The 16,789-nt window shown below is 47.6% G+C and overlaps 1 protein-coding gene and 1 long non-coding RNA gene across 2 annotated transcripts; one reads left to right on the top strand and one right to left on the bottom strand.

Annotated features, from left to right (window-relative positions):
• The first annotated feature begins 189 nt into the window (after positions 1–189).
• LOC147011483 (uncharacterized) lies at positions 190–11,147 on the top strand. The gene is made up of 2 exons (XR_015051896.1): positions 190–3,849; positions 10,862–11,147. It is a non-coding gene; the product is annotated as an uncharacterized LOC147011483 (long non-coding RNA).
• VTA1 (vesicle trafficking 1) lies at positions 5,758–16,566 on the bottom strand. Its single transcript, XM_085858042.1, has 2 exons — positions 16,147–16,566; positions 5,758–6,612 (listed from the first exon to the last, which is right to left on the bottom strand). Exons 1-2 carry the CDS (start codon positions 16,416–16,418, stop codon positions 5,973–5,975), a joined length of 912 nt encoding a protein of 303 aa, XP_085714168.1. The 5' UTR covers positions 16,419–16,566; the 3' UTR covers positions 5,758–5,972.
• Positions 16,567–16,789: the final 223 nt, after the last annotated feature.

Genomic DNA, 16,789 nt, shown 5'->3' on the forward strand with positions numbered 1-16,789 from the left:
AATACTGCTGGGTCACTTAAGTGAACCTGATATCCGATTCATTGTAGGTCAAAACGGATCAGACTCGACTGAACCACGATTGAATAAACGAAACTAGATCGACGCGCATGAAGAAATGCCAAAAAAAAAAAATCGAAATTTTTTTGAAAAAAAGTTGCAAAAATGTTTTTTTTCTCGAACAAATTTTTTTTGGGGGGGGTGGAAATCACTTAAAACAGGTAGAAATGCAAAAAAAATGCAAATATTTTTCAAATAAAATCGAATTTTTTTTTGGACCAAGTCCAAAATTTAATGGCATGATCCTTGGACCATACCTAATCCCCCCACCGAGTTTCGTCAAAATCCGTCCAGGAGTTTTTCCGTAATACTGTTCACAAACAAACAAACAAACAAACGGGTGAAAACAGTAACCTCCGTCCATCTTCGATGGCGGAGGTTAAAAAACAGATCCCTGCAACGACAGACCAATCAGCCTTCTCCCAATCATCAGCAAGGTTATGGAATCCATCATTGCTTCAGACATGAAATCCTTCCTCTTCTCCAATGGCTTGATTTCCAATCATCAATTTGGTTTCAGACCAGGTCACCCTACCCTGGATATGCTGCTTCTGCTCTCCCAACAATGGATGGAGGTCCTCAATGCCAGACATGAAATCAGATCCATATCCCGAGACATATCACGTGCTTTTGACACGGTCTAGCACCCTGCCCTGCTCACCAAACTTGTTTCCCATGGTATCCAAGGTCATCTCCACTCATGGCTCGCAGACTTCCTCTCCTGTCACAGCCAAAGTGTGGTCCTCAATGGAGTTCTCTCATCCCCTCTTCCTGTCCAGGCTGGAGTTCAAGGCATTATTCTGGGCCCTGTTCTTTTTCTGTTTTTTATCAGTGATCTCTGATTCGTGGAAAATCCCCATTATCTCTTTGCTGATGACTCCACCCTTTGCCGTATCATCTGTCATCCCTCAGACCGGCATGCTGCAGCTTCTTCGCTCACTGCAGATCTGGGAAAGTCACAAACTGGTCCAACACGTGGAACATATCTTTTAATCCGGACAAATCTCACACTCACAATGTCTCTCCGAAAGGACCGTTTAGAGCCCCCCCCCCATCTACTTTCTCAACAATCCTCTGGAAGAAGTCCTTTCATTCAAGCTTCTGGGTCTCACTATCTGCTATGATCTTTCCTGGGAAAGTCACATTTCAAACCTCACCTCCAAAGCCAATCACCGACTGGGAATCCTCTGTCGTGCAAAGTCCTTCCTCAGCCCACCTGAGCTCCTGACTACATACAAAGCTTTTGTCCACAGCCTGATGGAGCACTGCTCTCCCCTCTGGGTTGGAGCTCCTGCCTCTCACTTTTCTCGGCTTCACATTGAGGAAACCAAGGCATTTGGTATCATTGGTATTTCCCACGGTGAGGCTGAGTCTTCGGGCCTCTCACTCTCTCACCACAGGCAGGTCGGTGGTCTTTCTGTCTTCTACCGTCTCCTCTCCGGTCTCGCCCCCCTCTGCTTTGTCTGTGATATGTCCCCACCATATTTCTGCAGGGCGCTCAAGGTCCACCAACAACCCCCTTCTGCTAAAACTACCAAAATCACTGCTCACTGCTCACCTTCATTCTTTCATTCCTCTTTTTCCCCGCCTTTGGAATAAACTCCCTCACTCTGTTAAATCCCATTCTTCCCTCCAGGTCTTCAAAACAGCTGTTCACCACCACCTCTTATCTTCCCCCAGACAAAACCTCAATCTTTTTGACCCCCATTAATCCACCTCCTTCAAATTCCTTGCTTTCCTTCCTGAAAGTCCCTGTAATGTCCATCTTGTATACCCTGTGTTCCCCACCCGATCCCTCTCCCTTCCACAGATCTCTTCATGTCCCTGTTCCCCACTGTTTTGTCCTTCCTTCTCCTGGCCCTCTTGTCCCATGCCCCCCCCCCCTTGCTGTGCGTTGTGTGTTAGCTCCCATACGAGCCTCGACGATGTGTACAAAATAAAAAATTAGTGATTATTCAATGACAGATTAATTATTCATACTTATGTTCCGAAGTTTGAGATTTCTTGACACCAAACCCTTCTCAGCCATGTTAAGTTGTGATAACTGATGCTCAAAATGCATCAAACGCTTCAAAAGCTTTGCAAATATTTAACGACCACATCTCGAGCCTCCAAAGCCATCCGTGGACTGGACAACTGCTGTCATATTTCAAAATAAAAGTAGTCTGTTTTATAATGCCTTTGTTTGTAGCTCAATGGGGTCCTCGTCTCAGCTGCAGGCTGGCACTCCAGTATCACATCTCCCTCCCTTTCTCCTGGATTCCAAAGCTCTCGTTATTGGAATCTCCCATGATGAGGCCAATGTGTGTTCATCTCGCATCACAGATAGCTCGGTGACCTTTCTCTCCCTCTGCAGACGAAGTCACCAGAGGCACGCTTTTGGGTTATCCGTCCGTCCGTGATAGGTTTTCAATACCACGATAACTTGATGGCTTAAGGGATCAAAGTCAAACTTGGTTCAAGTATGTTTAATGATGTGAAGATGAATTGATTAGATTGTGGGATCAAACTTGTGAACCAGTGATGGGATTTTGACCAAACTTAGAAGTATATATTATGATGCAACGATAAACTGATAAGATTTCTGCATCAAGAGGTCAAGGGTCAGAGGTCAAGGGTCAGGTAAAAACGTGATACTTGAACAGCTGAACGGATTTGAATCAAACTTGGTACAAGTGTGTAAAATGTTGGAGGAGACATAACGGTCGACGTCGCAACATCTAATTGTCTCGTTTAATTTCATTTTACTGCCTCTCCTTCCATAATTTACCTCCGTACACCAAAGGTGAAGGACGTTATGTTTTCACTCCTGTGTGCTTATCTGTTTGTTACTTGCAAAATCAAAGATTTTACAAGTACAGTATATTGGTCAGTTGATTTTGGTATTCTACCTGTTAATCAATCGCCTACAGTTCACAATTTCAAACCAATCTTCACGAAACTTCACCAAGTTGTTGAGGTTGTCTCAACTGAGAAGCCTATTGATTTTGAGGTCAAAGGTCAGATTTATAAAACAGTCATTTTTCATCCGATTGACTTGAAATTTCAACAAGATTTACATAGTCAGTGAATTGGGAAACCAACTATTTGAGGGCAAAAACTCAAAGGTCAACTCAAGTTCAAACTTCAAAAATCATCAATTTAAATCTGAAAAATAATCAATTTTCATCCAATTGACCTGAGCTGTAAGATTGTCAATTTTAATCTTAATGAAATTGACAATTTGATGTATCCATGGCAACCTTTGGAGAGGGGGTGGATTTTGCAAGTATCGTGCTCTGCACGTCTTCTTGTTCGTCTGTCTGTGCAGGATATCTCAAAAAGTTGTGGACGGATCCGGATGAAATTTTGTTAACAGGATCGTTGTGTGACAAGGACGAACTGATTAGATTTTGGTGAAGAATCGAATCCAGATCCGACTACTAGAATTTATAAGGTGATTCTTTTCCATTTAGAGATAGGGCCAAAAATGATACATAAAACATATTTTTAAAATGTATTGGGCCCGATATGTTTTCGTGGATCAGTCAATGCGGGGTGGAGGTATGCGCTCTGAGTGCCCTTCTCGTTCCTGATGTTTTCTCAGCCCTCTGGCTCTGCAGAACGCATGCATTCTTCCGGTAACTCCCTTCTGGTTAAACTCCAAAAACCTTTTGCTTCAACTGCTTACTGCACACCTTTGTTCTCCAATTTAAGGACCTGCTTTCTCAAAGTGATTCAATTCCACTCCTCCCTCCAGAGCTGGAAGCTGGCAGAACTCCATCTCATGTCATCTCCCATCCTCAATTGAAGGTAACTTTCCTTTCATCATCTCTCTGTTAGTTTGTTCCTTTGTTGCCTCCACCTCTGCTGCCCCATCAATATGTTGTCTTTTTGTACCCTTTCACCTCATTCTTCTACGAGCCAAGATCTTGGACATAAAAAAAAGACAAGACAAGCTTGAACTTGTACATAGATTCCACCCCCCAACAACAAATTCAAATGACTTTTCAAGGCAGACAGTTTCCTAATTTTGCCTGATGTGTTGAAATAGCTAATGCCAATTGATTTATGGTTATTACCCCCATGCAAGCAAAGTGAAAAGTGAGGTGAAGCGATTGGTTTACTTTATCCGTCTACAAATATCAGCTTATGAATGAGGAACAACTTCTTATTGAATGTTATATTTTGATTACAAATCGGAAAACTAACCTCCAATTTGGTAGAACTTTGGCTCTAAATTCGTCCCGATTGCACATGCACAGAGGAGCGAGATAATTATTTTATTCTGTCTGCTCGTCTGGCAGGCAAATAAAATTGAAAATCATTCCAAACAGGAAACTCCCTGTTTTTTTTTAAGGACGTCATAAAGGACACAACAGGCACAAAGAACTGATGTAACGTGTTCGAAAAGGTGGTGTAAAAGAAGCTGCATCAATGGCGGTAAACTTCCAAAGAAAATTTCTGCAACCTTTAAAATTGTTTTTTATTTGAAGTGAATTATATATAGACAAAATATTACAACATTTTACGTAATCTCGACCAATCAAATTTGGTGCTCGCAGACCCCGCCCATGTCCTTGTTTCTCATGACGACGTGGGGTAAGGTGTTCTATGAACTCTCGTTGTAATAAGTGACCAAAGGACAGTTTTCTGTGCTTCGAACCTTGAGCTGTCCTTCACAAAATGAGCTGTCCCCAATTAAATTATTTACTTTTTCATCCTTTCCCATGACTCCATGCCTTTCCAAGCTCAGTCTCAATATGCTTGACCAGAGCATGGGGAGTGAGCACCTTGCAGTTCAAACAACTGGGCAAAGGAGCACGAACAAAATCCTGGATATTATTTGGCTTTTTTAAACACAAAGGTAAAACCTTATCCTCTCCATGTCAAAAATTCACAACCACCTTATTTATCCTCCACTTCTCTCACCTGTCAAACTGGTTCTGAAGTGAACTCTCGGGCTCTTCCTTGCAGAATTTCAACTCTGCGCCCCCACATCCCATGATCTCTCTGTACTCAACCTTTGCTACACTTTGAGATCCTGTTCCCCTTATACCTGTAATTCCTCTCCTTGTGCTGTGGTGCATAGCTACATTCTTGTGCAACTGTTTCCCCTTCATCTCAAACCATTTGATTATAGTCCTGTTCTTCCCACCACCAAAGCAAAAAATCATAAAGTAGCATCGAGCTCAAGCCAAAATTCCTGCAACATAATTATTACACTGCAAACGAGAACGGCACTCGGTAGAGTGCATACCTCTGCCAGGCTGAATCGTTTACGTTTTGTATTCCACGAGTCGGCCCGATCTGCATCCGGACCTGAACTAGAATCGAATTGGCTTCTTCTCATCACCTAACCAACTCGTCTTCCCTGTTTTGTCACAACTCATCGAAAACCGTTTTAAATATCATGCGATATTTCGTTTTTGATGAATACCTCTTTTTGAGTCAATCCGTTTTTGATGAAACCTCTCACCGATTAAGAATTACTTGTAAAATAAAAATTTTTTAAAATTATATGATCCTGATATTTACCAAAATCGAATAAATTTGTCTGTCGCACACAACCTGTCCACAAGCTTTCATCCAAATCTGTCCACAACTTTGAGATATCCAGCTCACACAGACAGACTGACAAACGGGTGAAGACATAACCATAAAACAGCATGTCATGTAAACAGATGTTTCCTCTTTCAAATACGAGAGTTCACGCCTCACTTTGGAATGTGACAAACTGTTAATTTAACACTTTATTGTGGCCTCAAATGACGATTTGTTCAGCAGGCAGCCGTTATCTATGCTATGGTAATAGTACATTTGCAAATTACAAATCTATAACAGGATGTAACGACAAGATGTAGAATAAGTAATTTTTTTTTGTAAACCACAAACAGTTAAAGCTCATTTCAATACAACAAGTTTGTATTTGAAGGTTATTCCTGGCCCGTGGTGAGCAGGCGAAGCGCTCGCTGCAAATTATCCTGTGCTGTGATCATGTCGTCATATTCGATTGCACTCACTGCAAACTTGGCCAAACGCTGGGCCCTGTTTTTATTTTCTTGAGTGAGGCTCACCGTGGTGGAGCTTTGGACCACGGCGGTAGCTCCGGAAGGGGCCAGAGAGTTGTGGATAGATGGAGTCGGAGCGGTAGGAGATGCCTGAGGAGCAGCAATATCTGGTTGATGCGTGGTGGAAGAGGATGAGGGGTGAGGAAAAGCATCAGAAGAGGAGGAAGGTTGTGGTGGTGGAAAATCCGCAATATTACCATCGGCCAAATGAGAGCCTGGGGTTTGTGGGTGGGCGTCAGAGCCGAAGAAGCCGATGGAAGGTGCCGGGTTGGAGTCGCCCTTGTGCTCGGCCAGAGGGCCTGGTATTGGAGTCTCCCCGTTCTTGAGGCATGTGTGTATGTACGTTGCCTTCCATCGGGCGTAACGCTGCTTTTCCATTAGCTCGTCAGACAATTCGCCAAAGAGGGAGAGGACGTCGAAGAGGAGACTGGCTGTGTAGAAGGCCCGGACAACAGCACGTGTTGCTCGTCCTGCACGATCCTCGTTGTCAGCATAAATAAAAATCCTGCGGTGTTTGAAAGAATACTTCAAATGAAACGAACATTTGTTTTTGCATATTAAATTATTATCTATTCATAACTGGAACACGAATGTGCAAAATAAACGAGAATGGAAAGAGGGAGTGGAATGGTGCAGAACAGCGTCGGGGGGGGGGGGGGGATGGGATGAAAGGGATATCTGAAGATATTTTTTATAATGCAGACAGAGGCTCATGGAGCAGCTAAGTGATGGGGCAAAAATCCACACTGAAAGACATGAAAGGTGGTGGCAGGGGTGGGATCATCAAGGGGAGAAGAGACCAGGGGTCGGTAAAACATGATAATGTGCATTACTGTCGAAAGGCTGGATGAACGGGCACGAGGCAGTCTGATAAATGGAATATAAAATATTTGGAAGAAATGGTTCCTGGGTCAAATCTTTACAGTTTTTGAACATCCCAATCTCTGACCATCAGTTCAGATTCAATCGTCATCACAGCCTTGGACACGGCACCGTTTCTCTTTTAGCAATAGTCGGACGTTCCAAATCTTAAGCGAGAGGTCAGGATAGTCTCCCTGGTTACATCATGGGTCGTCAACGATCTGGCATGCTGATGTGCTTCTGAAGCTCTGCCTGTGGTGTGCAAGGCCACCTTGATGCTGTTACGAATCTGGAAGCCATCGCACACAACAGGCCAGAGTCCTTAAAGATCAGTTATATCGGTAAGAATGTTTCTGGTTAGAGTCCCATCCCTTGTTTAATGGGTAATTAAGTGTACGTGCACTGCAAAGTTGTTTTACAATCAGGTCTTTAAATCTTTAGATCTGACAAACCAACAACAACTCCACTGAACTCGCGTGTTCCCATTCACGACTCCTCCACTGAACCAGCGCGTTCCCATTCACGACTCCTCCACTGAACCAGCGCGTTCCCATTCACGACTCCTCCACTGAACCAGCGCGTTCCCATTCACGACTCCTCCACTGAACCAGCGCGTTCCCATTCACGACTCCTCCACTGAACCAGCGCGTTCCCATTCACGACTCCTCCACTGAACCAGCGCTTTACAGCGTGTTCCAATTCACGACTCCTCCACTGAACCAGCGCTTTACAGCGTGTTCCAATTCACGACTCCTCCACTGAACCAGCGCGTTCCCATTCACGACTCCTCCACTGAACTAGCGCTTTACAGCGTGTTCCCATTCACGACTCCTCCACTGAACCAGCGCTTTACAGCGTGTTCCCATTTACGACTCCTCCACTGAACCAGTGCGTTCCCATTCACGACTCCTCCACTGAACTAGCGCTTTACAGTGTGTTCCAATTCACGACTCCTCCACTGAACCAGCGCTTTACAGCGTGTTCCCATTTACGACTCCTCCACTGAACCAGCGCGTTCCCATTCACGACTCCTCCACTGAACTAGCGCTTTACAGCGTGTTCCCATTCACGACTCCTCCACTGAACCAGCGCTTTACAGCGTGTTCCAATTCACGACTCCTCCACTGAACCAGCGCGTTCCCATTCACGACTCCTCCACTGAACTAGCGCTTTACAGCGTGTTCCCATTCACGACTCCTCCACTGAACCAGCGCTTTACAGCGTGTTCCCATTTACGACTCCTCCACTGAACCAGTGCGTTCCCATTCACGACTCCTCCACTGAACTAGCGCTTTACAGTGTGTTCCAATTCACGACTCCTCCACTGAACCAGCGCGTTCCCATTCACGACTCCTCCACTGAACTAGCGCTTTACAGCGTGTTCCCATTCACGACTCCTCCACTGAACTAGCGCTTTACAGCGTGTTCCAATTCACGACTCCTCCACTGAACTAGCGCTTTACAGCGTGTTCCAATTCACGACTCCTCCACTGAACCAGTGCGTTCCCATTCACGACTCCTCCACTGAACTAGCGCTTTACAGCGTGTTCCCATTCACGACTCCTCCACTGAAGTAGCGCTTTGCAGCGTGTTCCAATTCACGACTCCTCCACTGAACCAGCGCGTTCCCATTCACGACTCCTCCACTGAACTAGCGCTTTACAGCGTGTTCCAATTCACGACTCCTCCACTGAACCAGCGCGTTCCCATTCACGACTCCTCCACTGAACTAGCGCTTTACAGCGTGTTCCCATTCACGACTCCTCCACTGAACCAGTGCGTTCCCATTCACGACTCCTCCACTGAACTAGCGCTTTACAGTGTGTTCCAATTCACGACTCCTCCACTGAACCAGCGCGTTCCCATTCACGACTCCTCCACTGAACTAGCGCTTTACAGCGTGTTCCCATTCACGACTCCTCCACTGAACTAGCGCTTTACAGCGTGTTCCAATTCACGACTCCTCCAATGAACTAGCGCTTTGCAGCGTGTTCCAATTCACGACTCCTCCACTGAACCAGTGCGTTCCCATTCACGACTCCTCCACTGAACTAGCGATTTACAGCGTGTTCCCATTCACGACTCCTCCACTGAACTAGCGCTTTGCAGCGTGTTCCAATTCACGACTCCTCCACTGAACCAGCGCGTTCCCATTCACGACTCCTCCACTGAACTAGCGCTTTACAGCGTGTTCCAATTCACGACTCCTCCACTGAACCAGCGCGTTCCCATTCACGACTCCTCCACTGAACTAGCGCTTTACAGCGTGTTCCAATTCACGACTCCTCCACTGAACCAGTGCGTTCCCATTCACGACTCCTCCACTGAACTAGCGCTTTACAGCGTGTTCCCATTCACGACTCCTCCACTGAACTAGCGCTTTGCAGCGTGTTCCAATTCACGACTCCTCCACTGAACCAGCGCGTTCCCATTCACGACTCCTCCACTGAACTAGCGCTTTACAGCGTGTTCCAATTCACGACTCCTCCACTGAACCAGCGCGTTCCCATTCACGACTCCTCCACTGAACTAGCGCTTTACAGCGTGTTCCAATTCACGACTGCTCCACTGAACCAGCGCGTTCCCATTCACGACTCCTCCACTGAACTAGCGCTTCACAGCGTGTTCCCATTCACGACTCCTCCACTGAACCAGCGCGTTCCCATTCGCGACTCCTCCACTGAACTAGCGCTTTACAGCGTGTTCCCATTCACGACTCCTCCACTGAACTAGCGCTTTACAGCGTGTTCCCATTCACGACTCCTCCACTGAACTAGCGCTTTACAGCGTGTTCCCATTCACGACTCCTCCACTGAACTAGCGCTTTACAGCGTGTTCCCATTCACGACTCCTCCACTGAACTAGCGCTTTGCAGCGTGTTCCAATTCACGACTCCTCCACTGAACTAGCGCTTTACAGCGTGTTCCCATTCACGACTCCTCCACTGAACTAGCGCTTTGCAGCGTGTTCCCATTCACGACTCCTCCACTGAACTAGCGCTTTACAGCATGTTCCAATTCACGACTCCTCCACTGAACCAGCGCTTTACAGCATGTTCCCATTCACGACTCCTCCACTGAACTAGCGCTTTACAGCGTGTTCCAATTCACGACTCCTCCACTGAACCAGCGCGTTCCCATTCACGACTCCTCCACTGAACTAGCGCTTTACAGCGTGTTCCCATTCACGACTCCTCCACTGAAGCAGCGCGTTCCCATTCACGACTCCTTCACTGAACTAGCGCTTTGCAGCGTGTTCCAATTCACGACTCCTCCACTGAACCAGCGCGTTCCCATTCACGACTCCTTCACTGAACTAGCGCTTTGCAGCGTGTTCCAATTCACGACTCCTCCACTGAACCAGCGCGTTCCCATTCACGACTCCTCCACTGAACTAGCGCTTTACAGCGTGTTCCCATTCACGACTCTTCCACTGAACTAGCGCTTTGCAGCATGTTCCAATTCACGACTCCTCCACTGAACCAGCGCGTTCCCATTCACGACTCCTCCATTGAACTCACGCTTTACAGCGTGTTCCCATTCACGACTCATCCACTGAACTCACGCTTTACCAGGCTCCCCTTGCTGTCCAATCAGGAGCGAACAGCGCATCACCACACCTGATCCATGTCCAACCAAGCGCGCACAGAGCGTCGGACACCGAGGCTCCGCCCCGCTCAGGGAGTGGATAAAAAGACCAGGCTCTCTTTGGAGGGTGGTTCGTATTCGGGTTGGTGTTCGTGTTAGTATTCATAATCGTGATCGTGTTGGCTTCGGAGCCTGAGGAGAATCATTTGCTTCGCCTGTCTTGCCGCCCCCTCGCTTGTTTTTGCCGATCGTGCTGGCATATTCTGCTCCACTCCTGGTGCCTTCGTCCTTGATGCCACGTGGAAGCTGCGTGTTTGAGTCCCGCCACTGAGCCAGATCGTCAAACCGCATGAGGCGGATAGGTCCAAGCACAGGCTCTGTCTCCAGCTCACCTTTCCTCGAGCTGGAAGCCTTCAATAAAGACCCGACGGGGTCCATTTCTTTGGGTGTGTGTCTGTGGCCGTCTCTTAAGTGGAACTGATAAGTGCTTTTGCTCACTGTATATTGCCTGCCTGGTATTCGGATAACTCTGCCCTTACGTGCTTCCCACCCCGATTATTATTGTAATAAATTTCCCCATTGTTGAATGTTCCAGCTCGTTCCCTGTCATTTCTTTCATTGGCTTCGCACGGTGTTGAGAAATAGCGAGGCAGTAAATTGTTCATTTGGACCGACGGGCCTCGGTAACCATCCGCTTGGGTTACACACGGTTCAGGCACGGTAACGGCTCGTTCCGCTCGAGGTCTGTCGAGGGTGTGAATTCCCCGATAGCTTTGCCGCATGGGTAATTAGGTATATTGAAGTTTGGCAATTAACCCTACCCCACGCGGTCGAAATATTGGCGACTCATGGTCCTGTAAGGGACCGGTGCCTTTCGGACTTATCCGAGGGTCTCGACATAAATTCCGGGTGTTCGGTGGAGCAGACTCAACTGATCCCTCGAGCAGTCGTGCTTGCCACCGATACCTGGCCCCACAACAATACCTCCATTTCTGACTTCCCCAACTTACACAAGATGGAACTCTGTCATGGGCAAAGTCTTCCTCGCATACATCAACGACCCTTGTCTATGCTCTGGAAAACCCTCAGTCATTCAGTTCCCCATCCCACAGTGAGGCAGACTGCAGCTGCATCACTCTGCTGATCTGGAGTTAGATGCTCATCTAACAAATGGAACAAGTCTTTCAATCAGTGCTGTGATGGTTAGAGCATCTGCTCTGAGTCTGGGAGGTCGGTGGTTCAAACCCCGTCCTAATAATATTGACGACTTTAAAAAAGGTACTTGCTGCTTCCTTGCGTGATGTTCAGAATTTAACATGGATAGAGCAGGGACAAAAACCATAGGTCGGTAATAATAACGCAGGCTTTAATGGGCCGAATGACTACCTCCTGTTTCAAAGTTGCTTGTGAGGTCACTCATATGATCATCATCTATCTATAATTCCAGCAGTGTGTGTGTGTGTGTGTGTGTGTGTGTGTGTGTGTGTGTGTGTGTGTGTGTGTGTGTGTGTGTGTGTGTGTGTGTGTGTGTGTGTGTGTGTGTGTGTGTCCGCTGTTTCTCGACAACCACTGGTCCGATCTAATTGAAACTTGCCAGATATATTGCTGGGGACCTGAGGATGTGCCTTTTCAAGGTTTGATATTAATCAGACAAGTGCTTCCCAAGTTAAGGCCATTCATTTACCAAACAAATGACAATACACGTTGTTGCGTGGGCGGGGCCGATGGGGAAGGGAAGCTCAGCTGCGTTCCCCATTACAGGTTACAACATACGGACTTCCGGAGAGTGATGACCGTGTATTCTAATAATTTCTCAATTTCTTATGCGCATTTATAGATAAACACTATGCTGCAAGTTATGATCGTTTTCATATGAGACGGTGCATAAATTTCGGTAACAGAGTGTTGGTATGCTCCGAACCAAGAAGTAAATTTTTTTTTTCTCTTCTCTTTTTGTTTTTCCTTGCGAGGACATTGCGAAAAGGAAAAATACGTTGGCGCAAATTGAATAATTGGCCATTAAAACCTAAATTGCGAGTCATCGTAACTGTGATATGCGAACTTCCGCGCCACCCACGTACAGGCACGCGAGAGTGAAGAAACGGCCTGTGTATTTGTTGCACGCGGTTTGAATATTTATTTATAATTTTTTATTTTTTACGGGCAGCCGCGTTCCCCATTACGGGTTACAACGTACGGGCTTCCGGATAATGATGACTGTGTATTCTAATAATTTCTCGATTTATGCGCATTTATAGATAAACACAATGCCCCAAGTTATGATCGTTTTCAGATTAGACGGTGCATAAATTTCGGTAACATCAGAGTTAGCTGGTATGCTCCGAAGCAGGAAGTAAATTATTTTTTGCACGTTTTTTTTCTCTCCTCTTTCCTCTTCTCTTTGTGTTTTTCCTTGCGATAAAAGGCAAAATCAATGCAAGCGATAATTTGTGGATTGCATGTGAACATTCCATATGGGCACGCACCACTTCCGCATAGTGATGACTTACTGTATTCTAATAATTTCTACATTTCTTATGCGCATTTATAGATAAACACAATGCCCCAATCCAGTCGTCGTTTATGAGAGTGAAGGAACAGCCTGTGTGGTTGTTGTTTCTGGCATGCAGTTTGAAAGTTTTTTTTTATATTTTTTTTGCATGTACGGCCACGCACGTACGGGCACGTGAGAGTGAAGGAACGGCCTGTGGAGTTGTTTCTGGCATGCGGTTTGAAAGTTTTTTTTTTTTGTTTGCACCTACGGGCATGCACTAGTCTATCTATAATTCCAGCAATCTGTGTGTGTGTGTGTGTGTGTGTCTGTCTGCGACCGCCATTTCTCGACAACCGCCGGTCCGATCTGATTGAAACTTGCCAGGAATATTGCCGGGGACCCACAGATGTGCCTTTACAAGATTTGATATTAATCGTACGAGCGGTTCCCAAGTTACGGCCATTTTATTGCTTTTTTCAGTGTTGGAAAGGTGTGTGTGTGTGTATATATATATATATATATATATATATATATATATATATATATATATATATATATATATATATATATATATATATATATATATATATATATCGCAGCTGAAGTGTCGTTCCACATTTTCATGCCATTTTTCCCCAAAGATATCTCAGAATAATGACAACAGCATATTAATAATAATAATAGCACAATAGTTGGCAGTAATAAAAAAGAATAACGTGATACAATGACCAATGTCTGTCAACCAATAACGACCGATATATTGTCTGTCAACCAATAACGTCCGTCAACCAATGACAGGACACGGTGCTATGACGGCACGAATGACATCACAATTCGTTTATTTATTATTATTATTTTTTTTGCATGATTGTCACAATTCTTCTTCGTTTGGTATGACGTCACAATCGACGCTGGGGACCTGAGTATGTGCCTTTTCAAGGTTTGATATCGTTCTTCATCCATTTCAGCTGTTTCCCAAGGTTTGAAAGCTGTTTTTTTTCCCAAGGTTTTAATTAATTGTTCAAATTATTAATTAATCGCAAGGTTTGAATTTTCCCAAAGGAAACAGCTGTTTCCCCAAGGGTTTGAAAGCTGTTTTTTTTCCCCCAAGGTTTGAATTAATTGTTGTGCTTGGTAGACATTTGTGAATACATTTACAGAGAGAGGGGGTGAGAGAGAGGGGGGAAGAGGAGGGAGGGGGTGAGAGAGAGGGGGTGAGAGAGAGGGGGTGAGAGAGATGGGGGTGAGAGAGATGGGGGGTATCACAATTCAAGAGAGGGGTGAGAGAGAGGGGGGAGGTGAGAGAGGGGGAGTGAGAGAGGGTGCATCACAATTCAAGAGAGGGGAGAGTGAAGGGGTGAGAGGGGGGGGTGAGAGTGGGGGAGTCACAATTCTTCTTTTTATATGACGTCACAATTGACGCTGGGGACCTGAGTATGTTTCCCAGGTGTTTCCCAAGTTATGGCCATTTATGATACGGTTGGTCTGATCTAATTGAAAAAATGCCCCAATCCAGTCGTCATTTACGAGAGCGAAGGAACGAAGCTGCACATACTGGCACGCACGTACGGGCCCGCACTCGTGTTATCAATCTTGGCAAATCTTAATGTTGCGTTGCATTTCTGAGAGGGGGAGAGGGGGAGGTGGGGAGGGCGGAGGTGGGGGGAGGTGGGGAGGGCGGAGGTGGGGGAGGTGGGGAGAGGGAGGAGAGGGGAGGGGAAGGGGGAGAGGGAGGGGGTAGTGGGTGTGGGTTAAGGAAAGGTCAAGTTAATAAAACAGAGGGGTGGGGGTTGTGAGAAGTGGGAGGAGGTTGTTAGAGGGGGATTGTGAGAAGAGGGGGATTGTGAGAAGGGAGGGGGACTGTGAGAAGGGAGGGGGACGTGAGAAGGGAGGGGGACGTGAGAAGAGGGGGGACGTGAGAAGAGGGGGTTGAGAGAGGGAGGGTAAGGAAAGGTCGAGTTAATAAAACAGAGTGGGGGTTGTGAGAAGGGGGTGGTGGGTTGCGAGAAGGGGGAGGGGTTGCGAGAAGGGGGGGTTGCGAGAAGGGGGAGGGGTTGCGAGAAGGGGGAGGGGTTGCGAGAAGGGGGAGGGGTTGCGAGAAGGGGGAGGGGTTGCGAGAAGGGGAGGGTTGCGAGAAGGGGGAGGGGTTGCGAGAAGGGGAGGGGTTGCGAGAAGGGGGAGGGGTTGCGAGAAGGGGGAGGGTTGCGAGAAGGGGGAGGGGTTGCGAGAAGGGGGAGGGTTGCGAGAAGGGGAGGGTTGCGAGAAGGGGAGGGGTTGCGAGAAGGGGGAGGGGTTGCGAGAAGGGGGAGGGGTTGCGAGAAGGGGGAGGGGTTGCGAGAAGGGGGAGGGGTTGCGAGAAGGGGGAGGGGTTGCGAGAAGGGGGAGGGGTTGCGAGAAGGGGGAGGGTTGCGAGAAGGGGGAGGGGTTGCGAGAAGGGGGAGGGTTGCGAGAAGGGGGAGGGGTTGCGAGAAGGGGGAGGGTTGCGAGAAGGGGGAGGGTTGCGAGAAGGGGGAGGGTTGCGAGAAGGGGAGGGGTTGCGAGAAGGGGGAGGGGTTGCGAGAAGGGGGAGGGGTTGCGAGAAGGGGGAGGGGTTGCGAGAAGGGGGAGGGGTTGCGAGAAGGGGGAGGGGTTGCGAGAAGGGGAGGGGTTGCGAGAAGGGGGAGGGTGTTGCGAGAAGGGGGAGGGGTTGCGAGAAGGGGGAGGGGTTGCGAGAAGGGGAGGGGTTGCGAGAAGGGGGAGGGGGTTGCGAGAAGGGGGAGGGTTGCGAGAAGGGGAGGGGTTGCGAGAAGGGGGAGGGGTTGCGAGAAGGGGGTGGGGGTTGCGAGAAGGGGTGGGGGTTGCGAGAAGGGGAGGGGGTTGCGAGAAGGGGAGGGGTTGCGAGAAGGGGAGGGGGTTGCGAGAAGGGAGGGGGGTTGCGAGAAGGGGAAGGGGGGTTGCGAGAAGGGGAAGGGGGGTTGCGAGAAGGGGGAGGGGGGTTGCGAGAAGGGGAAGGGGGGTTGTGAGAAGGGGGAGGGGGAGGCTCATAGAAAAGAGCCTACGAAGAGAGGGGTTAGAGAGAGAAACCGACTTTAATAACAATAAAGGAGGACAGTCTTACTGAAGCGCGTAATTCTCCACGTGACATTGCCCGACCACCTCGTCGTGAACCTCCTCCCGGTCCGCCAGCTCCTTCTTGGCCTTCTCCAGGTTGTCCATCAAACCTCCGAGGAACTTGCGGCTCTCTGGACTCCGCGAGTCGATCTTCATGGCGGTCTGCATGACGAACACACGGCAGTAATAAGCCGTGACGGGATCTCTCTTGTCCAGTTCGGCCGCAGTTCGAACGTGATGCGCCAAGGACCGCAGAGTCTGAGGCTCCACAGCCGCCATGGTGGTGGAATGACGTCACTTCCCTGATTCACCTTTTAAAACCTCTTCAGAGCGTTTCGCAACACAACGAACAATATATAACGCAAGTCAGATGTTCAATCAATATATCGTACTGTAGTTAGGAGAGCTCGAGGTTTGGTCTCTCGACCTTAATACACCAACCGGGGGGGGGGGGCAAACACACAAACAATTGTATTCTGTACTGTGTGGGCTATTTATTGGAGGTGTGTCTCAATCGGATGGAGAGAGCGATTTCTTCATCTTCTTCCTATTACTCCTCTTCTTCCTCTTCTTCTTTATCTCTTCTTCTTCTTCCTCTTATTCTCCTCTGCTTTTCTTCTTCTTCTTCTTTTTCTTATCTCTTCTTCTTC

This window comes from Eptatretus burgeri, chromosome 15 (assembly GCF_056783735.1).
Source record: "Eptatretus burgeri isolate ZD-2024b chromosome 15, Ebu_testis_v1, whole genome shotgun sequence".
NCBI lineage: Eukaryota > Metazoa > Chordata > Myxini > Myxiniformes > Myxinidae > Eptatretus > Eptatretus burgeri.

Bases quoted from the DNA above. Each gene is read 5' to 3' on its own strand.
- VTA1 (XM_085858042.1), bottom strand. From the start codon at position 16,418: ATGGCGGCTGTGGAGCCTCAGACTCTGCGGTCCTTGGCGCATCACGTT. The intron at 6,613-16,146 runs GTAAGACTGTCC...CAAACACCGCAG, and splicing joins GTGGAGAATTACGCGCTTCA to GATTTTTATTTATGCTGACA.